This window comes from Sapajus apella, unplaced genomic scaffold (assembly GCF_009761245.1).
Source record: "Sapajus apella isolate SASKATOON/1434 unplaced genomic scaffold, GSC_monkey_1.0 scaffold3, whole genome shotgun sequence".
Classification (NCBI taxonomy): Eukaryota; Metazoa; Chordata; class Mammalia; order Primates; family Cebidae; genus Sapajus; species Sapajus apella.
In genome coordinates, this window is record NW_022436943.1 from 14,664,925 (window position 1) to 14,689,806 (window position 24,882).

Genomic DNA, 24,882 nt, shown 5'->3' on the forward strand with positions numbered 1-24,882 from the left:
AATGGAAAAATGGGTGATCTAGGATTACCCGCAGTCAATGCCAATGACCAAGGCACTAAAAGGTCACATCTAATATGGCTGGCATTTCTCTCCCCACTGGGCTGTTTTTTGAGTGGATGTCATACTCATCTCACACACAAGGCATGTCCATCATGCTACAGCAGTGCTGTCAATATTGGATCTAATAAAAGACACCCTATTTTTCTTTCCTGCAAACTTCATTATACCTAGCTGCTGCTACAAGATGATTCCTTTTCTTCTTGCCACTCCAACATTAGATTTTAGGGATGTGACTCTTTAAGCAAAGTTTTATTTGCCACCTCTGATTTTAAAGTTAAAATGAGCCTTTTAAGAACATTATATTAACCAAAATAAACGACACAGTGAGTGCTATACCCAGAAGTGGCTGCATAAAGCCGCTACATAAACAGTCAATGCTCCCTTGGAAGAAGCCACTGGCCTTTACTAATAATATCATGTTCACCAGCAAACAATTTGGCACTCTGTGTAGTATCAGAAGTTGGGGGAGGACTAGAAACACAATCTTAGCACACAAAAATAAATGTGGATAAAAAAGTGTAGCAACAGCTGTTGCCAGCTGCAAGCAACCATGCAGTAAAATCCTGTCCAGCTCTGCAGGGGACTGTATGAGGACTCCGGGAGCCTGAGACAGGAGCGACAAAGGCCGCATTGTAAGAACATCGAATGTGAACCCTGGCTAGCAAGCGCCCCTAGGAATTACCAACAGGAGGAATTGAGAACATTGCCAAGAATTCATCTTCCCCGGGTAGAATCACTGCAAAAAAACACAGCCTTATTTGTTCTAAGAGGCCCACATTCATAAGCTTCATTCTAACTGAGCTTGGTTTTTAGCCACTGAGGCCCATAAGAACTCCTTTGGACTATGTTAACCTCCATTTTAAAAAAGCGTTATTGCCACTAACCTGTAGAGGTGTTTTTCCTGGAGTTCTTTCTCACCAGACTGGTTCTGGCTGCCTCCTGGGTGATGATGGAAAACTGAGGCACTTGCCAACATGTCATCCCCTCGTTTTGCAACCCTCAGGCAGTTGCACAAAGTTTATGTGGAACTTTACCAACTAGTTAAAGGCAGAGTCCAGGGCAGTCTTAAGGGAATTAGGACTACTGCAATGTCCAGGTGTTGCATATTAAGGAACTCCATCACAGGGCCAGATAAACTAGATGGAAGGGAATGCAATTAAGAGCCTTTCATTCAACACCTTTTCACTTGGGGTTTTGAAACGCAGAGGCTTTCAAGCCACACTTGAAAACTGTTGCCTAAGCAGCCTCTCCAGAGTTTTCTGATTCCAGAAGCTAAAAGAGCCTTAAGAAACCACAGGAGAGGCCGGGAGCAGTGGCTCACACCTGTAATCCCAGCACTTTTGGAGGGCAAGACGGGTGCATTGCCTGAGTTCAGAAGTTCGCGACCAATCTAGGCAACACGGTGAAACTCATCTCTACTAAAAAAATACAAAAAATTAGCCAGGCGTGGCGGTGCGTGCCTGTAGTCCCAGCTACTCGGGAGGCTGAGGCAAAAAGAACTGATTGAACCTGGAAGACTGAGGTTGCAGTGAGCCGAGATCGTGCCACTGCACTCCAGCTTGGGTGACAGAGAGAGACTCCATCTCAAAAAAAGAAAAAAAAAAAAGAAAGAAAGAAACCACAGGAGAAGCTGCCCTGCACTCTTTCTATGGGAGTCAGGAGTCACTGTGGATAGAAGAGTAACGCTGTAGCAGAGATCTTTAAGAGGCCTTAAAATTCTTCACTTACTTAGAGCTAAACCCATCTTAAAAATCTGCTTATTTTCTATGTTTAGGTAACTCTTATTTGCCTGGAGCAACTTGAAAAAAAATTTAGAAAGAAAAATAAGAAATTTAGAATAAGACATGGCCTTGACCTAATATAACTGACCTTCACCTTTCTTAATATTTTATACTTGAGAACTTACCTCTTCACATTTACATGTAGGATTTAGTTTAATCTACAGCAAACAGGTATCTATTAAGCAAGTGTTTTAATTTCAGGCCACATAAAATCATTTGAACTATTTTGTTTTATATCATCATCTATTTGTCTGAGAGTTAAAATCAAACTTTTTTTTGAGGCTTACGTTGATCATTTATATTTGCACAGAATTTTATGAGTTATTTATTTATTTAGACAGAGTTGTGCTCTTGTTGCCAAGGCTAGAGTGCAGCAGCGCCATCTCAGCTCACAGCAACCTCTGCCTCCCGGGTTCAAGCGATTCTCCTGCCTCAGCCTCCTGAGTAGCTGAGATTACAGGCACCCACCACCACGCCCAGCTAATTTTGGTATTTGTAGTAGAGACAGGGTTTCACCATGTTAGTCAGGCTGGTCTCAAACTCCTAACCTCAGGTGGTCACCTGCCTTGGCCTCCCAGAGTGCTGGGATTACAGGCGTGAGCCACTGCACCCAGCAGAATTTTATGATTTAAAAACATTAATGCATGTTATTTTCTTTTTAGGTGAAAAATGTTGCTTCATAGTGTCAATTATCTGTTCTATAAGGACTCAATTCCCTGAACAGTTATAAGATACAATACAAAGATAAGATACAAATAGTGTTTTCTCAATTTTAAAAATAAATATGGAGATAGTACTATTAACCTACCCAAGTTATTGATTTGTGCAGTAGACATTCCCTAACCATTAGCATAAAAGCTCACAAGACATTCTCTGAATATACAGTGTCTTTCTGAACAGTAATTTCAATAAGCATGACAGTCAACGAGATAAACTTAAAATTTAATATTTTCAAAAGCATGAAATTATAAGACATTGTAAATGCCTCTATGCCGTGTATTAAAATAATTACATATGCAGAGTTGAGTTGGTTGTTAATAAGAAACACTCATTAGCAGATTTAACAACTGAATTAAAAATAAATTATTCCAAGACAGGAAATAAAAGGTTGAAACTTTTCTTAAGTTACAGTAATAAAAGCCATAAGAGTTATGGATTTTTGAAATTTATATGTCAAATGTTCAAACTATATTTGAAGAGTTAGATTTTGACACTTACAAAGTGTCAAAAAACTTGACACTTAGAAAGATCAGTGTTCTCATTCTTCCAGTAATGACTAACAGACACAGACGGGTCACTTCATTCCTTCCATTAATAGAACTGAGAGAGGAAAGGCTTTTTCCTTAATCCAAAAACAAGCATGAGTCTACCTATAGCAAAGCTCATTCACATGCCCGAATATCAGTGTACCACACAACCTGAGTTCACATCAGTGCTTTAGTAAGTATAGTCCCTGCGAAACATTCTGCTCTTCTCCATCTTTAAAAATATACAATGGTTGAAATTTAAAATGACCATTTAATTATTCTCCCTACAAGTGTCTATTGAGCACTACTTTTTTCCAGACATGTTAGAGGTGAAGAGAACATGGTGGTGAAAAACTTGATCAAGGTCTTATCATATCATAGAGATGCCATTTTAGAGATGGTTATAGACATTGAGCAAGTAAACAAATAAATTAATTTCATAATACAAGCAAAATAATTTCAAGATGTGACAAATGCTATGAAAGAAGTAAGATATAATAATATAATGGAGTGACTGGGAAAGGGAGGATATGTGAATTTGGAGTTCAGGAAAGTCATATCTAAGCAGGAGATATCTGAGGCTATGCAAAGGTCTGGGAACAGAGCAATCCAGACGGCAGGACAGCAAGCACAAAGATGCTAAAATGGGAAGAAGCTCAGTCTGGATGGAGACAAATACAGACACTGGAAGGAATAAAGTTACCAACACATCTTTGTTACAAGTGATGAGAAAGTCTAACTGAGAGGAAATGTTAGCTGTGAAATCCGGATAACTCATCCTGCCATTTAAGTTGATTAATCAGAATTTCTAGTTGTCTCAATGCAGAAATGTCCAAGCTAATATCACCATTTTCCATGACCCACTTCTCCAATGGAAATAAGATTTATCTTGCCACCCCAAGTGATACCATTTCTGGAGGGGCAGGGAATTTAGGGAGCAATGTGAGAGTCATGCCAAATTTAATAGTCAACTAACAGACACAGACGGGTCACAATATGTATTTTCTCATTGTAGGGAATATATGAATCCCAGGAAAGGCCGTTATTGTGGTGGATAATAAGCATTACAGAACAGCTATGGCTTTTTGGAATTTGGTCCGGCCAAGGTGTGAATTTTTCCTTTCAGTGGCATTTAACAGATCTCGTCCATAACTAGGCACGGATGACACTCTTCTTCACTTTTTGTTCCTTTTATACCAGAGAGTTACTTTCTAAGTACAAATTCAAATTAGAAACTCACCAGAATTTATTTGCTTCCAGAAGAGTTCATGTCTTTAATTTTAAAATATTAAATTAAAATTAGAGGAAAATCTCAAAGGAAAAAGAAGAGCAAAAGTTAAAATAAGAAATACTAAGGCTCATAAATATAATTTAAAAGTGACTTAAATATATACTTAAGACACTGAAGAAATGCTTTCTTGAAAAACATTTTAGGGTACTACAAAAATCTTTCAGTGAAATTAATTGGTGTTACTCAATAAACAAATGTAATAATCTATTATATATATGTATTTTGAGATGTAGTCTCACTCTGTTGCCCAGGCTAGAGAGCAGTAGCCTGATCTCGGCTCACTGCAGCTCTGCCTCCTGTGTTCAAGTGATTCTCCTGCTTCAGCCTCCTGAGTAGCTAGGATTACAGGAGTGCACCACCATGCATATCTGGCTAATTTTTTTTTTTTTTTTTTTTTTTTTTTTTGTATTTTTAGTAGAGACAGAGTTTCGACAAGTTGGCCAGGCTGGTCTCGATCTCCTGACCTCAGGTGAAGCACTCACCTTGGCCTGCCAAAGTGCTGGGATTAGAGGCGTGAGCCATTGCACATTCTAACCTAACCTCTAGGTCAGCTGTGAGATCTGAATTAGATAGTTATTTTAAAGAACCTAACAGATGAAAATCATTCAATAAACTGTGACTTTTTCCCACCTATACTGACACCCCCTAACATGGATACAGTGTGAAATCTTTCTCCTTAACACTAATAATAAATTGTATAGCACTTCTGATACTTCTATTAATAATTAAGCAATTCTCTATAAAAAATTATTTCTGAACTTTTGCGTTACCTTTCTTAAAAAGTAGATTTTTCATTAGCCTCGTTGCTCATGAATCAGTTTCAAGTACATATAAATTATCAGAAAAATCAAAAAGCCTTCAACATGTGCTGACACATTTGATGGTCTTAGAAAATAAACTTTTAGTTTAGAAGAGAAGAGGCTGAGTAGATTGAACTTTTTCCTGGTAGGCAAAAGTAGCTCAAAGATCATTCCTAGAAAAGTATACTGGGAGGAGGCTGTTGGTGAAAGTGAAGTGAATACAAAATTAAACATCTTGGATTTAGCATAGATATTCAGCTGAGAGAAGCAAAGTTTGTAAGCAGAAAAAGAGGGTTAAAAGTAAATGGTATAAAGGGTGTTTGCACTTATAAAGCCTCATTAAACTTTATATCCTTTCTCTATGTAATTTTCTGCCTGAGGCAGTAAACTAACCCACCCAGGGTACATAATAAAATAAAAGGTGTTAATAGTTAGGCACCAGATTCACTCTACACCTAAACCTTTAAATGAATTACCATTCCATATGAATGGTAAATTTTCATGTGATGAATCATCACATAATCATGTAATGAAAGGGGGTTGCTGTTTTTCGAATTTGTTAATTAACAGAGTAGTTCAATTTAAAGTTACTTTTTATAAAGTATACACTATTAGGAGGCAAATTATCTGGCAAAGGGTAGCCTGCTCCTGTCACTCCGTGAGCTTCTGGAGTGAAGTAAGCCCAAGGATGAAGCCTGACTCTATCATCTTGAGCCAGACCAAGCCACAACACCTAATCAAATCCTCTAGAAAATAGAATCAATTAGAGGGCAGTGGACAATTGTTGACAGTGGAAGGTGAAGAAAATATATTAGCTTTGGAATTAGACAGATCTAGTTTAAACCCTAGGCTTATGGGATATAAGCAGCCACTTGCAAGCTTTGTAACCTTGAAGAGGTGTCTTCACCTAGTAAGCCTCGATTTTTATTTTTAATGTAAAACACTTTTTTTTCCCAGAAACAGGGCATCACTATGTTGTCCAGGATGGTTTGGAACTCCTGGGCTCAAGAGATCCTTCCACATCAGCCTAAAACACAGATTTTAATACCCAATTTTGTCATAATAAGAATTAAATAAGTTAATACACATAAAGTTTTTAGCATGGCAGTTGATACCTATGGGCCTTAAACAAATAGTACTTTGAAAAAAAGAGTTCCTTTTAAACAATATCTTCTTATGCTTACTAAAGCCATAGGGTGGGAGCTTGGGCTTCTTCCCACTCTGTGGATGTTCATGACCACAACCCACTCTGCATATGAGGCAACGCACCATCATTAGCTGCGAAGGAGCAAACAATGTGTCTCCAGTCAGCCTTACTGAAAATTGCTCCCGATCCCTCTCTTTTTTCAGGGGTTGCAGCAGCTCAGACAAACCTTCCAGTGTGAAAAGAGGAATGGCTATCATGGCATGAGAAAAGCATCACTACTGAAGCTTATTTTTCTGCCTATCTTTTCTTTGAGCATGTTTAGAGCCTTGAACATGTAGAACTGGCCGGAGTCTGGCACATCCTAATCAGTTTTCTTTGCCTTCCTGAAAAGTCCTGTGTACCTTCTCATCACTCAGTGGGCATCAGTTCTCATCTTGGTCCAGGCTTAACTTGGACTTAAGAGTATTGTAAGCATACAAGGAGACTTAGTGTGGCATCTGGTGGAGGTATAGTGAAGAAGGCAACTGGATTAGGAGGCTAAAGTCTTGGCTTCTTGCTAGTTATGGCAAAGTACCTCAACATATCTCAATTACAAAATGCTAATTGTTATTACATAGGATTTGTGTGCATGTGTGATGGTGAAATAAAATAATAAGAAAGGAGTTTATAAATTGTATAGAACTATTACAAAAGAAGGCTTTTATTCTAGTAGACCTATTTGGTGTGTAAAAAATATTGAGCTATATTTAACTTTAACATTAATAAAATCTTCTCCATTTATGACTTCCAATATTGCTCCAAAATGGACTTTATTCTTACCCTGTATATCTATAGACTGTACCATTATAAATAATATTATTAAATGATTAGTAATTTAATTATCTGATTTTAAATTAACATTATAATACTAGTTCAGATCAGTCTGGAAACACACAAAATATTCTCTTAATAAATTGCTTTTGCTTATATTGCTTAAATAACTAACAAGGGTAGAACTGGAAATTTTAAGTGTACAAAGTATTTTTTCATTTAGGGAATCTAAAGAATTATATATGATAACATTAAGCCATATCTTCTACTAACATGAGTGAAACAGGACTTGGCTTTATAAAATCTAGGATTTTATAATTCTCTTTTACAATATAAGAAAATAAAGCAATTGTAACTAACACGGCCCTTTAGAATTTTTTACAACACCTTTTTCTTAGATATGTGTACTCCCTGATAGGCAGAGATGATGAAATAATGGGCTATTAAGGGCAAATAAGTTTCCATAAAAATGCCCAAGCAGGGATATAAGGCATCTCCTGCACGCACAGTTGCAGTTAGTGATTCCAGGTATTATTTTTGTTTTCAGAAAGAAAATTCAATAGAAGATAATGGCGAGTACAGACTGGGGATATGATGGCAAAAATGGTAAGAGTTCTTCTGTTTATATTATATAATATAAATATTGTATCAAAGGATAGCTTATTCTTAGTTCCAACAGAAGAGATATTAAGCATCTAAAATAACCGTACAGCCATAGGTTAATTGTTTGAAGTAGCTGCTTTAAATAATTATAATATCTTTGGATGTATTCTTAGCTTTTGGGGCATGGCTGTTGCATATCTCAGAGATACTGCAGGTTCAGTTTCAGATCCCTATCATAAAGCAAATACCACAGGAAAGCAAGTCACATAAAATTTGGAGTTTTCCAGGGCATTTAAAAGTTACGTTTATACTATGCTGTTGTCTATTAAGTGTGCAATAGCATTATGTCTAAAAAATCTATATACCTTAATTAAAAATACTTTATTGCTAAAATATGCTAGTGATCATTTGAGCCTTCAGCACATATTGATCTTTATGATGGTGGAGGATCTTGCCTCAATGTGGATGACTGCTGACTGATCAAGGTGGTGGTTGCTGAAGGTTAGGAAGGCTCAAAGTCATCCACGACTTTGGAATCAACTTCTTCCAAACTCCTGTTAATGTTGATAACTTGACCTTCTCCCATGAATTACGAACCTTTATGCAGAATGGTGAATTATTTCCAGACAACTTCAATTTCCTTTACCCAGATCCATCATAAAAATTATTATTTATGGAAACTATGGCCTTACAAAATGTATTAAGTAAGATTTGAAAGTTGAAATTACTCCTTGATCCATGGACTGAAGAATAGATGCTGTGTTAGAGGGCATGAACATAACATTAATCTTTTTGTACATTTCCATCAGAGCTCCTAGATGACCATGTTCATTGTCAATGAGCAGTAATATTTTGAAATGAATCTTTTTTTTTTTTACTGAGGAGTAGAGCTCAACAGTGAGCTTCAAAATATTCAGTAAACCAGGCTGTAAACAGATGTGCTGTCATCCAGGCTTTGTTGTTCTTTTATAGAGCACAGATAGAGTAGTGTAAGTATAATTCTTAAGGGTCCTAGGATTTTCAGAATGCTAAATGAGTTTTGGCTTCATATTAAAGTCAACAGTTGCACTTGACCCTAACAAAAGAGTCAGGCTGTTTTTTAAAACTTTGAAACCATGCGTTGACTTCTCCTCTCTAGATGTGAAAGTACTAGATGCTATCTTTTTTCCAATAGGAGACTGTTTTGCCCACTCTGAAAATCTGTTGTTTAGTGTGGTCGCCTTCATCAGTTGTCTTAGCTAGATCTTCTGTATAACTGTCTGCAGCTTCTGCATCAGCACTTGCCAGTTCACCTTGCACTTTCACGGGAGATGGCATCTTTCTTTAAATCTCATGAACCAACCTCTGCTAGCTTCCAGTTTTTCTTCTGCAGCTTCTTTGCCTCTCTCAGCCTTCACAGAATTAAAGAGAGCTACACCCTTGCTCTTACTAGCATTTAGCTTAAGGGAATGTGTTTGTTAGTTTGATCTTCTATCCAGACGACTCAAACTTTCTCCATATCAGCAATATTGCTGCTCTGCTTTCTTATCATTTGTGTGTGCCCTGGTGTAACACCTTTAATTTTATTCAAGAATTTTTATTTTGTATTGACAGCTTGGCTAACTGGCACAACAGGTCTAGTTTTGGGCTGGTCTCAACTTTCGACATGCCTTCCTCACTAAACTTAATCATTTCTAACTTTTGATTTAAAGTGAGAAACATTCGATTCTTCCTTTCACTGGAACGCTTACAAATCATTGCAGGGTAATTAATCAGCCTAATTTTAATATTGTTGTCTCAGGGAATAGGGAGACTTATAGAGAGGGAGAGAGATGGGGAGCAGTCAGTCAGTAAAGCAGTTAAAACACACGCAACATTTACAGATGAAGTTCATCATCTTACATGGACATGGCTTATGGTACCACAGCACTATCACAATAATAACATCAAAGGTCACCATGATAGATATATGAAGAATTTAAAAGTTTAAAATATTGAGAAAATTACCAAAAGGTGACACAGAGACAGGAAGTAAATGCATGCTGTTGAAAATATGCCTCTAATAAGCTTGCTTGATGCAAGGTTGCTATAAATCTTCAGTTTGTAAAAATAATGCAGTATCTGCAAAGCACAATAAAGTGAAGGGCAATAAAATGACATATGCTTGTATTAGAAATCTATTTCTAATAGCAAAATATGTATAACCTGATCCTGTAGACTATAAATATGCATCTATATTAGTAGTATTGACAAATACACTGCTTTATAGTATAATATGGAAAAAAGGAAGGCCAGGTTCAGCGGGAGGCCAAGGTGTGTGGATCACTTGAGGTCAGGAATTCAAAACCAGCCTGGCTAACATGATGAAACCCCACCTCTACTAAAAATACAAGAAAATTGTCCAGGCATGATAGGATGTGCCTGTAATCCCAGCTACTCGGGAAGCTGAGGCATGAGAATTGCTTGAGCCCGGGAGGCAGACGTTGCAGTGAGCCAAGAGTGCACCACTGTACTCCAGCCTGGGTGACGCAGCAAGACTCTGTCTAAAAAAAAAAATAAAAAAAATAAAAGAAAAGAAAAGGGATATTTTCAAACACAGAATTTCTATTAATCTTAACAAAGTATCATTTAATACACTTAAATAAACCCTAATCTAATAAGCAAACAGGTGACTATACTCCTAAAACTTGGAATCAAGCATTTGATAAACTATTGATTTTACACATGTGTGTGTCCTGGTAGGTCCTGAACAATGGGGCAAGCTGTACCCCATTGCTAATGGAAATAACCAGTCCCCGATTGATATTAAAACCAGCGAAGTCAAACATGACACTTCTCTGAAACCTCTTAGTGTCTCCTACAACCCAGCCACAGCCAAAGAAATTATCAATGTGGGACATTCCTTCCATGTAATTTTTGAAGACAACGATAACCAATCAGGTGAGCTGAAAGACCCTTCTGATATTCTTTTCCTTAAAGTCTACTGGGGAAATTTTTTTAAATACTGCTTAAGACACATGACCCCCATCCTAAGTCTTTTGAGCTTGTTTGTAGCATTGCTATAGTCTACTGAGGCATCTTGGACTTCTGGAAAATCCCAGGTGATAAAGACAATTTTTGGAACTCCCAGCTCTGTGTTTTCAGTCTTTCTTTTCAAAGTCACCATCACATCTCTTCTGGCCATTCTAGTATCTACATGGTTACTTCACTTTCCCTGAATAAACAGTATTTATCCAGAAAGGTCCAGTAAAATAGTCATTACAAATATAACAAATATTTTTAATTGGGATGAGGATGAATGAGCACAGTAGAAAAGAGAAACAAATGCTGGGTGCGGCGGCTCACGCCTGTAATCCCAGCACTTTAGGAGGCTGAGGAGGGTAGATTGCTTGAGGCAGGAGTTCAAGACCAGCCTGGCCAACAAGGTGAAACCCTGTCTCTACTAAAAACACACAAAAATTATCTGGGCATTGTGGCGTGTGCTTTTAATCCCAGCCACTCAGGAGGCTGAGGTAGGAGAATTGCTTCAACCTGGGCGTTTTAAGTTGCAGTGAGCTGAGATCATGCCACTGAGCTCCAGCCTGGGCAACACAGCAAGACGCCATCTCAAAAAAGAAAAAAGGGAAACAAAGCAGTGACTGGATTATCCTTACATTCCAGAATCTGGGACAAATTTTGCTACAGAATTAGCTTTTCATGAAGGTTTATTGAATACTTTATTCATCAGTTACAGAGTAGGTGAAGAATGGCTCATTACTCAGAATAAACTACTGAAGATTTTTGATGCATACTGTCTTTGTTGAAAGAATGAAGGAATAAACTAGCAAATTGAAGGAGACCATAATGATAAAATTCACCCACCTTGCAATATGGCTTCTAGGAGTTAGAAATAGGTAAAATTATAGCTCATGTGCTGGGAAATGTATATAAGTCATGGACTATCTCATCAATGCCATAGTCAGGGGTGCACCATACATATGACTGTCATCCTCATGGATGTGGGAGGGGAACCAAGATGAAAGGTACTAATGTTTGTTTTCACTTCTACTCAACACAGTTTAGTGTTGGTTTCTCTTAAATGCAAAGATAAGCTAGAGCTTGTAGAGCATAAGGCTAACAATAGGTTCCCTTTATTTTTCCAGTGCTGAAAGGTGGTCCTCTCCCCGACAACTATAGGCTCCACCAGTTCCATTTTCACTGGGGCAGTAAAAACGAGTATGGTTCAGAACACACAGTGGATGGAGTCAAATATTCTGGTGAGGTAATGTAATTTAGTGAGAGATAATTACCCTGAAAGGAGGGAAGGGTTGAAGAGAGGGAGGAAGGGAGGGAGAGAGGGAAATAGGAAGAAGAGAGATTAAGTGATATGGATAGAATTGTTTTGGTTTACAGTGGTTACTTTATATTGGATAATCAGAAAAGAATTCTTTAAGGAGTGGCATTTGAGTTCAACCCCAATTCAAGACAAAAGTCTGCCATTGGGAGATCATGGGGAAGGAAATTCCAGAGAAAATTAGAAGCTAATGCAAAGGCTCAAAGTTGTGAACATGTGGAGAGGTATAATCTATAAGATGTGAATGTTGATCAGTCAGGAAAGTAAGAAATGAATGACAATTGTTGTACTTATTGATTGAGCAATTAAAAAACCTTATCCTAAGAAGGTAAAATTAAGGTTTGGCAAGAAGGAAATCTAGACTTCTATTTTGACCGTATTAAGTTTGAGACATCCATGTAGAGATATCAAGAACACACATATATATACTTGGATGTACAAATCTAGAGTTCACAGAGACATTAGACTGAAGATATTTGTTAGAGAGATGTCTAGAAAGGACACTAATGCGACTGAAAGAATCTATTCTTGGCCAAGACTCCCAGGTACTCCAGGAACCCTTTCTCATAAAGTTACTATAAAATACCTCATGTGAGAGAAAATTTCTTCAATTTTTTCCCCAAAATCTAGTCAGTCATATTTTCTGATCTTTTCATAACAAAGAGAGATATTTTTAAAGGATATTAAATAAAAATATTGTAGGAAAAGAAATTTTGCTTACCAGTTCCAGGTTTTGCAGTCTCTGCTTGGCACACAAATAACCCTTCCTAAGGGTGAGAACGTAACTCTTCTAGCCCATTGGAGAAAGGTTCACAAAAGTTTTATCTCTCTAAGCCAAGATACATCATCATATGGTAACAGGTTAACCTATAATTCATCTTTTGTCTTCACACTGGTATAAATAATTAATTAATCATAGTATCATTTTTAGTTTCACATAGTTCACTGGAATTCTGCAAAGTACTCCAGCATTGCTGAAGCTATCTCAAAGGCTGATGGTTTGGCAATTATTGGTGTTTTGTTGAAGGTGAGTTACAGATAATTACACAGCTCTGCTTCCACTGTCTTATTAATCAGACCTCAAAACAGGAGGAATTAAGGCAACATATATTTTAGAATTTCTTATTGGAAAGTTCCCATTCAATGACCACAGGTGAACAAATAGTGCCTAGTATTTTATTGCTTGGTTTTATCTCTGGTTTTCCCTCTTAAAGAGAGAAATGAGTTTCAGGTGGAAGTGAAACAGAAAGGTATTCACAGGGAAAAAGGAATTTCTATTTTCCAACTCTAAAAAGGAAATTCCCTTTCCTCTAAACGTCCTATCTTATAGATTCTGAAATTTATTGATTTAATAGCTTATCAGTGAAGAAATATTATTAAATATTAATAAGAAAACCTGAAATAATAGATACAGAAATTTATCAATTTAATATCTCATTAGGAAAGAAATATTAAGAGATTTTTTTTCTTGCAAAGAACGTTTCATTGATTTTTTTAAATGGCAAATGTTACTCAAATATTCTATAGAAGAATTTCTTAAAAGTTCTACAAAAATGTTATTATTAAATTGGGTATGCCTGGGTAACTAAGTAACTCTTGAAATTATAGCATTTCTACTTAATCTTTACTGAGCATTTACAATATGCCAAATACTGTAGTAATGTTAACTAATTTAACAGATCAAAAGTAAGAGATTGTTTTTATCTCGCAGCTTTGCTAAATTTCTACATTTTGCCCTGCATAACTTTGAACATATTGTTAATAATTAAGCTTAAATCAAGCTTTTTGTTTGCTACTTTATCTGTAAGTACATATTATAAACAATTTATAGAGTACAAAGGTCTTCAAAGACATGCAGCTTGAAAAATTTCTCCTTCTAAAGCAGAGAGAAGGTACCTTACCTCTCGTCAGTGGTTAATTGAAAAAAATTAAAAACTTAGCTAAGCAGTGTTCCACTGATAATAATCTTTATCTCCCACTTTTTTTTTTTAATCTCCAGGTTGGTGAGGCAAACCCAAAGCTGCAGAAAGTACTTGATGCCCTCCATGCAATTAAAACCAAGGTAAATACACTAAATAAGTAGTTTAAATCACAGAACAAGAATTTCTAGATCTATGGAAATTATTTAATAAAGTATTGCAACTGGGAAGTAGGAAGGCCATAGCAAAAGCTACCAACTGAAAATTAAGGTGCTACTTCAATATTGTCTGCCTCTGAGAAAATCTCAAATGCAGGGAATTGTTTGGGTTTTTTGATTTTAATAGTTATGGTTTACTTATTTCAGCAGGATATGGTCTGCAGAAAAACAGATTATATAGCCATTTAAATTTGCTTGAAAAACTGTATCTAACTAAATTGTGATTTTCCATTTGATAAATAAAGATATCTCTATTTTTTAGCAGTACAAAAATTCAAAGTAAAGGATATTCTTTTGAGATACGATTGATATACAATCTTTTATAACCATAATTTCTATTTGTCAACTCAAAGAAATTGTTTGTTTTATATACACAACCTTAGCTTTACTGTTTTAATGGTAAGTAGTTAAGCCATAAATCAGAGATTTGTTGTTTTTTGCAATATGGAGAACTTTCATATTTTTGTGTAAAATAAATCTGATTTATGCTGATTCTAGAAAAGATTAAACTTAAATGAGTGTCTTATAAGGTATAAATGATAAAAAAAATAAGCCCTCAAGAGTTATCAAACATAATATATGAAAAGAAAATAGAAGAAAATAGTGAAACTAAAAGCAGAAAAGAATAAAACAAGAAAGAAAAATGATGGCTGGGTGTGGTGGCTCATACCTGTAATCCCAACACTTTGGCAGGCCAAGGCAGGCGGATTGCTTGAGGTCAGGAGTTCAAGACCAGCCTGACCAACATGGTGCAACCCTGTCTCTGCTAAAAATACAAAAAATTGGCTGAGCATGGTGGCTCATGTCTGTAGTCCTAGCAACTCAGGAGGCTGAGGCAGGAGAGTCACTTGAACCCAGGTGGCAGAGGTTACAGTGAGCCGAAATCATGCCACTGCACTCCAGCCTGGGTGACAAGTTAGACTCCATCTCAAATAAATAAATAAATAAATTAGAGAAATAAGTAAAGGGTAAAATTTTTATCAATAAATTGAAAAGTTGATTCTTTGAAAGAACAATGAAAAAGGCAGACTTTGAGGAAGTTGGATAAAGATTTTAAAAAGCCATACATTTAAAATATTATTTAAAATAAATAGGTTGTAACTAAAGATATAGAAGAAAATTTTGAGAGACAAAATTCTTTATAACATTATACCAATAAGTTTGAAAATTTAGTTAGAATAGATAATTTTCCAAGAAAATATGAAGTAAGGGAATTGACTCAAAATGAGTTAGAATGCCAAAATAGACTGAGAACCTAAAGATAAATTTAAACAATACTCAAAATGTATCTGTTAAAGGACAAGACTAGGCCCAGACCATTTCATGGAAAAGGGTTACTCAACTTTTAAGGAACAAACATGCCAGTGTTAAATAAACTGCCCAGATGAAGGAACAGATGGAAAACTTCCCATCGATTTAATGGAATCTGATACCGAAACTGGGTATGAAAACTATAAAAACAAACAAAACAACAAAGTAGGATAAACTTTCTTAGGAATATAACTAAAGAAAATCCTAAAATCTATTATAACAAATAAATTCAACAGTGTATTAAAAGAGTAGTTTCTGAACTAGTAGAGTTTAATCCCAAAAATGCAAGAGTGATTCAATATTAGAAAATCTTAATGTAATTCATCATATTAACAAAGTAAAGATGAAGAAAACCTCATGATCAATTTTTTAGATGCTTAAAAACCATTTGATAAAAGTTAATGCCCTTTCTTTAGGAGAAAACAAAATGAAAGAAAGCTGTCTGAAAACTTCTTGAATTTGATAAAGAATCTTACCTAGAAACTTGTATCAACATTTAACTTCATAGTGAACGCTAGAAGCATTTCAATTTCAATCAGGGACAAGACCAAGGTGCCACTGTGACCATCACAACTGAAAATTATAATAAGGGTCCTAATCAGTGCAACAAAATAATGAAAGAGACATATTATGATAGATATTCAAAAAGCAAAAAGGAAACTATAATCATGTGCAGATATCATCATCAACATCTACCTGAAAACTTCAAAAGAATCATCTAAAATATAGAATGCATAAAAGATTAACATACAAATATCAGTACATTTCCTATATACATATAAATATCAGTACGTTTCCTATACACCAGTACTAATCAGAAAAAATGATGTAAATAAATAGAATAAAACTAAAACATGACCAATATGCATGTCAATGAAGATCTTTGCCACTAAAATAGAATCTGGCCTCATTCCTAGAGAAAAAAATAAAAGCTTTATACTAGAAATCAAATATCGTTTAAAGATATAGATTGTAAAATACTTTTTTGAAACTTTGCTTATCTGCAACCAAATGAAGAAGAATATGTCATGATCAAAAACTTACATGTAGCACATTTTTCATCTTTTTTCTTCTGTTGATATTATTGTTTGTATCCACAAACACATCAGTCATGAAATACTAAATAGTACAAAAATCAATGACTCTTAACTAAAATCTCTAAATAATGTATAACAAGATAATATAGCATGTGTGTGTGTGTGTGTGTGTGTGTGTGTGTGTGTGTGTGTGCGTGTGTGACATATATTCATATAAGCATTTTATATTATGCTGTAATTATGTATACTTTTCTTCCAGGACAAACGAGCCCCATTCACAAATTTTGACCCGTCTACTCTTCTTCCTTCATCCCTGGATTTCTGGACCTACTTTGGCTCTCTAACACATCCTCCTCTTTATGAGAGTGTAACCTGGATCATCTTTAAGGAGAGCATCAGTGTCAGCTCAGAGCAGGTAGAGTATCAAAGGCGAATGAATGGGAAGTGGTTATGTGTGGCAGGAATATTACTTTAATTGATAATATCAGTGAGAGAGATTATTATTTCTACTAACTTTATGAGTTCATTTTTCCTCCCAACTTAAAAATATTAATTTTGAAGCACAGGCCTACTAACCTATCCAAAAAATGAATTATAATACTTTTTTTGCCTTTATGAGAAAAAAAATTCTCTCACTATTCTTTCCTCCTTAATAAGGAAAAGTCCAACCTTGTTAAATATCTTCTTAAGCATTTCACAAATAAAGGAAAAACTGTGACTGGACATTTCAATAAGACTTTGGGGAATTGTGGCTCTCAGTTGGCATACCTTGATAGTTGGCAAAATATTTGTGTTATTTTTGTGGAGCTTAAACTTTTAAATATTCAACAAAATATCTCATTAACTGTTGTTTATAATGGTGATTACAGTAAATGTCATACATTGGTCAATACGTTTATTAGGTGCCTTACGTATGTCTTGTTAGCTAAATTTCGTAACAAACCTACAGGACAAGCATAGTAGCCTGTTGCTAACTGACATTTATTGAGCACATGCTATACGTCAAGCATCATTCTAAGGGCTTTGCATATATTAACCCAATTAATCTTCACAACAACACAGTGCAGTAAGTACTATATGGAAACTAAGGTACCAAGCTAATAAGTCACTCATCCAACATAGTTGGTACAAAAGTTGATACGTTAACCCAGTCATCAACAATTTAAGCAAAATGATTGGTCAAAGGAATAAATGTAAAGGATTTGGGGCCTTCTCTCTTCCTATTAGTGATATCACGGCAATTTCTAACTCAGTTTTCTAAATATCAGAGCATTAGTATGCTCTAAATAAAATACTTTATCTAACTTTAAAAATTTTGATTTTTAAAATATTTTATCCTTCCAGCTGGCACAATTCCGCAGTCTTCTATCAAATGTTGAAGGAGATAACCCTGTCCCCATTCAGCACAACAACCGCCCAACCCAACCTGTGAAGGGCAGAACAGTGAGAGCTTCATTTTGATGAGTCAGAGAAAAAACTTGTCCTTCCTCAAGAACACAGCCCTGCTTCTCACATAATCCAGTAAAATAATAATTTTTGAAGAAATAAATGTATTTCCATATTAGCAACACAGCATGCCTTCAAATCAATCTATAAAACTAAAAAACTTAAATTTTAGTTCTTACTGCTTAATTCAAATAATAATCAGTAAGCTAGAAAATAGTAATCTGTGAGCATAAGCTTATGCTTAAATTCAAGTTTAGTTTGTGCAATTCTTTAAAATTACAACTAAGTGATTTGTATGTCTATTTTTTTCAGTTGATTTGAACCAATAAAATAATTTTATCTTTCTTTCTATTGTGCACTCAGTTTCTAAAACCATTAAGTTTCTACTCCATTTACATCTAAAAATCTTAAATACTTCACTTGCAAGAGTATTTTCCTCAAATGTAACAACCTAAGAGCAGCTGGAGATGAAATATTAAGAAATTCATTTGCTTACTCCTGAAGATAAAATATAGCTGAGATGACAACTGGATTTAATATCGTTACGCTGGCCCAACATTGCTACCATTTGTGTTGTCTGTGATCCAAATGATTATCTTTTATATAGGAAGATGATGCTTCTGGATATTGCTTTCACTTCTTCTTCCCACATTAGCAAGGACAATGCTTCTCTGCCATTATTACAAATAGTTAGTGTGGAGAATCTTTAGTTTAAAATTGGAAGAGAAGTCACAAGTGAATGGTTTCTAAAAATACTAAAGAAGGCTGGGTGTGGTGGCTTATGCCTGTAATCCCAGCACTTTGGGAGGCTGAGGCAGGCGGATCAGGAGGTCAGGAGTTTGAGACCAGCCTGGCCAATATGGTGAAACCCCATCTCTACGAAAAATACAAAAATTAGCCACGTATTGTGGCGCACGCATGTAGTCCCAGCTACTTGGGAGGTGGAGGCAGAAGAATCTCTTGAACTCGGGAGGCAGATGTTTCAGTGAGATTGCACCACTGCACTCCAGCCTAGGCAACAGAGACTCTGTCTCAAAAAAAAAAAAGCTAAAGAAGTAATTTGTGCTTAGAATCATATAGAAACATAACGCAATCCTTGAGTCAGATGTGCACTTCAGCTAATGCTAGTTATTTTTATCTTTAATTTATACACAGTAATTGTACATATTTATGGAGTACAGTGTGGTGTTTTTTGTTTGTTTTTTTTTTTTGAGGCAAGGTGTCACTCTGCCACCCAGGGTGGAATGTGATGGTGCAATCATAGCTTACTGCAGCCTCAAACCCCTGGGCTCAAGGGATCCTCCTACCTCAGCCTCTTGGGTAGCTGGGACTACAGATGCATGTCACCATGCAAGCCTAGTTTTTTAATTTTTTTGTGGCGACATGGTCTCTCTATCTTGCCCAGGCTAGCAGTGTGATATTTTGATTCATATACATAATGTGTAATGATCAAATCAGGGTAATTAGCATATCCATTATCTTAAATATTTATCATTTCTTTGTGTTGAGAATATTCAAAATCATCTACTCTAGCTATTTTAAAATATACAATAAATCATCGTTAATTATAGTCGCCCTATTGTGCTGTAAAACACTAGAACTTATTCTTTCCATTTTTGCTAAAGCCATGTCTACATCTGGAATTCTACAAATCCTGTGTCCAGTGCTTAATCTTGTGATTTAATTTAGTTATCTCATTTGAGGTAGTAGAGATCAAAGTCCAATTGTTCATTTCTGTAAGTTTTAGCAAAATTCCTCAAAAAACGTTAAGTAGATTCTTCACTGGTCTAAGGAAGCCTTTCTGCAAAGGCTGTGTTTGTTTTATACCTAAATCCCATACTAAGAGACTTCTTTTGAATAACTTGACTTGGGGCTTAGAAATTAGGTGAATCCTCTTCATTAAAATGTTATTTGTTTTTATTTTTTATCAAAATTGATTTGTTTTATAAATAAATAAAAATAAAAATTCTAAATTTCCCCCAAATTTTGAATTTTCCAATTCAAAAATTTATTTATTAAGACACAATCTCTCTCTGCTGCCCAGCTGCAGTGCAGTGGCATGATCTCGGCTCACTGCGACCTCCAACTCCCTGGTTTGAGTGATTCTCCTGCCTCAGCCTCCTGAGTAGCTGGGATTACAGGCAAATGCCACCATGCTTGGCTAACTTTTATATTTTTAGTAGAGACAGGGTTTCACCATGTTGGCCAAGATGGTGTCAATCTCCTGACCTTGTGATCTGTCTGCCTTGACCTCCCAAAGTGCTAGGATTACAAGTGTGAGCCACTGCCAGGCCAGAATTTATTGATTTAAAAAAATAAATACAAATACAATGGAGTCAAGTAACACATCAGCTCTACACCCGTATGCAACCTCTAAATATAAAATATCTTCTTTGCAAAGGAATCCAGCTGTGTATGATGCTCTATATTTGCCAAATATTGAGAAAGCCTCCAACAGTTATACCTGTGTTAGGATTCTATTACTCTACATAAGTCATATTGATAGGATTTTAATTACAAAGTTATCAAAGGTTCTCAAAAGGTAATACCCCTTACAGCAGGGTATTACCTTTTCTCAAAATTACCCTACTGTAAGGAGTATTACCTTTTGAGAACCATTATGCTTTCTTTTCTTTTTCAAAAGAAAGAGAGTTATGAGCTTAAGTTGTGAAATACATTTGCAAAAGATGTTCATTTAAAAATGTTTTCTGAAAATAAATTAAGCAATTTAGAAGTAAGTTTCACAGGAAGGATCTGAAAAATGCTTGACCTGATGGTCCATATATTTTTTAAGAAGGTTAAAATGGATGCTAGCATCTAGATATAAATCTGTAAGTCCTATTATGGAAAGGGCAAAGATGTGACAAAAATTACATGATGGCCATCTAACATTATCCCTAAGGCAAATGCCAACTGAGGAGCATGTTTCCCCTTACTACCTCTGCCAGAATGTCATATATTTGGCAGAGCTCACGAGATACATTATGCATTTCTCTGAAGTAGCCGATAGAAACAGCTGTTGTGAGAAGGTATGCGGACTAGGCATTGGATCATCTGAGAGTGTAACTCATATGTGTTGCTGACTCACCCTCTTCTTGTATGGCCTCATCTTTTGTCAACTTAGGTAAAGGATTTAAGCATACCACAAGGATTCTCTGGTTTTTCCATGATGTTTGGCAGTTGACCTTCTTTAGGCTACATCTATTGGGCTTCTAAGTATCTAGTAAAAGCCAGATGGTGAGACCCAGCATGGGCTCAAGGACAGAGAGTGTTTCTACTCCATGCTGTTTTCTGTCTTTTCACCTGCCCTTCAGAAAAACCCAGCTGTACACTTATCACTATGGCACCCTTCTGCTGATTTGTGAGTCCACATAGATCCAAATATTTTCTGCATTGTTCATTTCTGTAAGGTTTAGCACAGTGACTCAAAATACATTGAATTCATCATAATAGGAATTAGAGCAACGTAAAAAAAGAAATATCTTCATTAAATTTAATTTCCTTACGTGACTCAAAAGATCAGATATCTATTTATTATAACTCTAGGATCTCCCTATAAGCAGTCCTTCTCTATTTTGTGGTGCAGATTCCTACCAATATGTGATTAAAGCTATGAAACCTCTCTCCCTTACCAAAAAACTTTACATAATCAGATACAGCCAAAATTTTGCACTGAGTCTTAGAATGTTTAGGAACTCAGCCTTTTCCTTCCCTCCCCATCACAAAGTCATTCCTGGACCTCAGGAAAAGATACCTGCTCTAAACAATTTGAAAACTTAAAAATGGACTCCAAGTCTCTCTTGGTCTTTCATCCTAATGTAATATTTATTTTTGCTTTTCTACCTCATCCTTTATAATATGTACCTAGAAATGGAATGGTGGTATATTTCTCATATCATTCATGAATTATCAGTTTTTTCTTTCTCCTCTAAAAATATTACTTTGGGTTGATATAATGTTTCATTGTAGAAGAGTTATAAAAAGATTTAAAAAAAAAAAGAAAACTAAACCTTAGTGAATTGTTAATTAGTGGGTAATAAATAAAGGGTTACAAATGAAAATAAAAGGGGATAGAAGAGAAAATTTAAGTGAGGAAGATATCATCAGGTAAATAAAGGACAAAAATCATTTTAAAAGCCATCAACATTCTCTGTATCCAAGACCATGAAAGCATAATGAAATACTTATTTTATAAGCATTATCTTCATGGTTACCTATAAACTCTAAATGTTTATTTACCCACTGATTTTCATGAGACACTGCACAGATTTTCTTATTACTCTTAATAGATTTGCCAATTTTCAACCTCAGTAGATACACAAAGAGATAGATAGACAGACATAGCTACTGTATAAATGAGTAAATAATTATGCTTACTCCAGACTGCTCTAATTTGGCAAAATAGAACTACAGATGTAGGTATATAATCAATTAGCAAAAGATAGCTGATTTTGTGTTCCTAGACTTAAAGCTAAGGAGAAAATGAATGAAATAAAAAAATTTCAGTAGAAATATAACAAGCTTGAAAGAAATATGGAGAAGTCATCACACGATTCTGGTATAAACTCTTGCTTTCAATAAATAAGTAACTCATAAGGAGTAACCTTAGAGTCTTAAAAATATGTGTACACTCTCACCTTGTACCAAAACAGTGAACTGATAAACGAAGGGCTTGTGTTTGAAGACTTTAGAAGGCTCAGATCACAAGAGCATTTACCAGAGTTTGCTCACAGGGGCATCTTGGATGCTAATCCCCTAACTATGAGAAGATAGAAATAGCAGTTATGTCAGAGAGGAACAGACTTTAAGTGGCTTCATTTTTTCTCTCAAAAACTAGAGTATATATTTCCCAAGTCATTAATAAATATTTTAATACCGTTTACAAATAGAAGCATGTTATGCTATTTAGGTAGGTTACCTTCTATTAAGTTATTAGATGACCTACATTGCCAGCAGGAGCAAATATCCATAGCAGAATCATACTGTGATAGAATAACATTTTTAGCTACTTAAAAAAAATAGTTAGAACCAGATCTCACCCATATATCAATATATATCCAAGATGGGTTAAGTTTTTCAATGAAATCATTAATTTGCTAGGAAATACATAAATATTTAAATAAAATCTAGTAGGAGAACTTTATTCAAAAACACCAAAGGCAAACCCAGGAAATGGCAGAATAATTTATTGAACTGTGAAAAATTAAATATGTAGGTCAAAGGAGCAACAAAAAAATTTAATGAAAAGAAAAATGACAGCTGGGAATAAAGTTCCAGTATAAATGGCATCCACAGGAACAATGTCCTTGCTATATAAAAAGCTTTCGCAAGTTTTAACATAAAAATTGAATTTCCAAAAGAAAATGTCAAGAAGACATAAAGAGCAATTTAGCAAAGAAGAACTACAAATAATAAATAAATACATCTTTCAATGATCAACTTAATAACCAAAGAAGTGCAGATTAAAATAATGTTATATTATTCTTTACATTCTTTAAAATTAGCAAAGATTTTTAGATAATACACAGTACTATCAATGATGCAAAGAAATAACTATCATACATTGTTGAGAAAAGCATAAATTGATACCATCTATTCACTACCAATACAAAGGGTGTATTTCAGAAAAAGTCTTATTATAAAAAATCATAGGTTCAATGTAAGAAAAAAAGAGTTAAGTGGTGAAATTTTAAACTTACTTAAGGTTCGCTTACCATTACTTTGGCTTCCAAGGCTATGTAAACTTTTATTAGGTTTATGATCTTTAATTTACATTTTCATCCAAGACTATTTCAGATGCCCATGTCCAATGCCTATTTGATATTTCCATTTAGGTATAACAAGAGTATCTCAAACTATTCAAAACACGGCTCATGACGTGCTCTCAAAGCTGGTTCCCACCAGCCCCGCTGTGCACAGAGATGATGAGGCAGGAGGAGCTGCTTGTAGCCCAGGGGCTGCTTGGCATGGTGGAAGGCCAAAACACATGGCCCTAACCAATGTCACCACTGGGCTGGATGTGACCCTTTCCTTCTTCTTTTTTTTTTTCCCCCATTTATTTATTTTATTTCATTTTAGGTTTTGGGGTACATGTGAAGAACATGCAAAATTGTTGCATAGGTACACACGTGGCAGTGTGATTTGCTGCCTTCCTCCCCATCCCTTTCCTTCTAATTTTCAAATATAATATTTTTCATGTCCATTTATGCTTCTCTTTTTTTCTATTATCAAGAGCAAAGTTTTCTCGGACCAAGCTTTCTATGTCAAAAGCTACCTCCTACATTTTTACTTTCCAGGAATGACGATACCTATCACATGAAGAAACAGATGTATTTTTAGTCCCAGTTCCATATTCCTAGAAAAAGGACCCCAGCTGGTTTGAATGGGACCCAGCTATGGTCCTATCAACTGTGGTCGGACACTGGGTGGAGATCCCATTGAATTCACTGACATTTAGGAAGACAGGCTATAGGCTGCAGGAGCAGATGCAGTTTAGGGGCCATTGAGAACCAAATGGAAACTTAAAAAGGGTTACCACTTTTTTGACAATGAGAGAGAGAGAAAAGTTTGGGCCAGTAGTAAAGGCAGGTGAATCTAGGTAAAGTTTTTGAGAAAGACACTTTCAATTCTGAAATCTGAAATTTCTAATGGTAGAACTCTAGTATGTCTATTGAATAACAAAAACAACCATTTCCTTCCACCCATCATATAAACCGAATAGCAGGTCATGAAATTACTTTTATTTTGGAAATACTAGAGCTAATCATTAAGCCATTTCTAGGAAAATAAATCCCTATACAAGTCAGAAAATTAACTCAATTAGAAAATCAACACAGGCCGGGCACGGTGGCTTAAGCCTGTAATCCCAGCACTTTGGGAGGCTGAGATGGGTGGATCACG

General features: G+C 35.6%; 1 protein-coding gene across 3 annotated transcripts in view; it reads left to right on the forward strand.

Moving 5' to 3' along the window:
• CA1 (carbonic anhydrase 1) overlaps positions 1-18,331 on the forward strand; it is a 45,291-nt gene extending 26,960 nt beyond the window's left edge. The window contains exons 2-8 of one of the 3 annotated variants that reach the window (XM_032250070.1): positions 7,684-7,742; positions 10,461-10,658; positions 11,861-11,979; positions 12,983-13,078; positions 14,051-14,113; positions 16,796-16,951; positions 17,881-18,331. In XM_032250070.1, the coding sequence (XP_032105961.1) occupies positions 7,706-7,742; positions 10,461-10,658; positions 11,861-11,979; positions 12,983-13,078; positions 14,051-14,113; positions 16,796-16,951; positions 17,881-17,997 (786 nt within the window). In that variant the 5' untranslated portion in view covers positions 7,684-7,705 and the 3' untranslated portion in view covers positions 17,998-18,331. Of the gene's footprint in view, positions 1-7,618; positions 7,743-7,839; positions 8,351-10,460; positions 10,659-11,860; positions 11,980-12,982; positions 13,079-14,050; positions 14,114-16,795; positions 16,952-17,880 lie in introns of those variants that run through there. The other 2 variants (XM_032250061.1, XM_032250078.1) reach the window with 2 other exon arrangements.
• Positions 18,332-24,882: the final 6,551 nt, after the last annotated feature.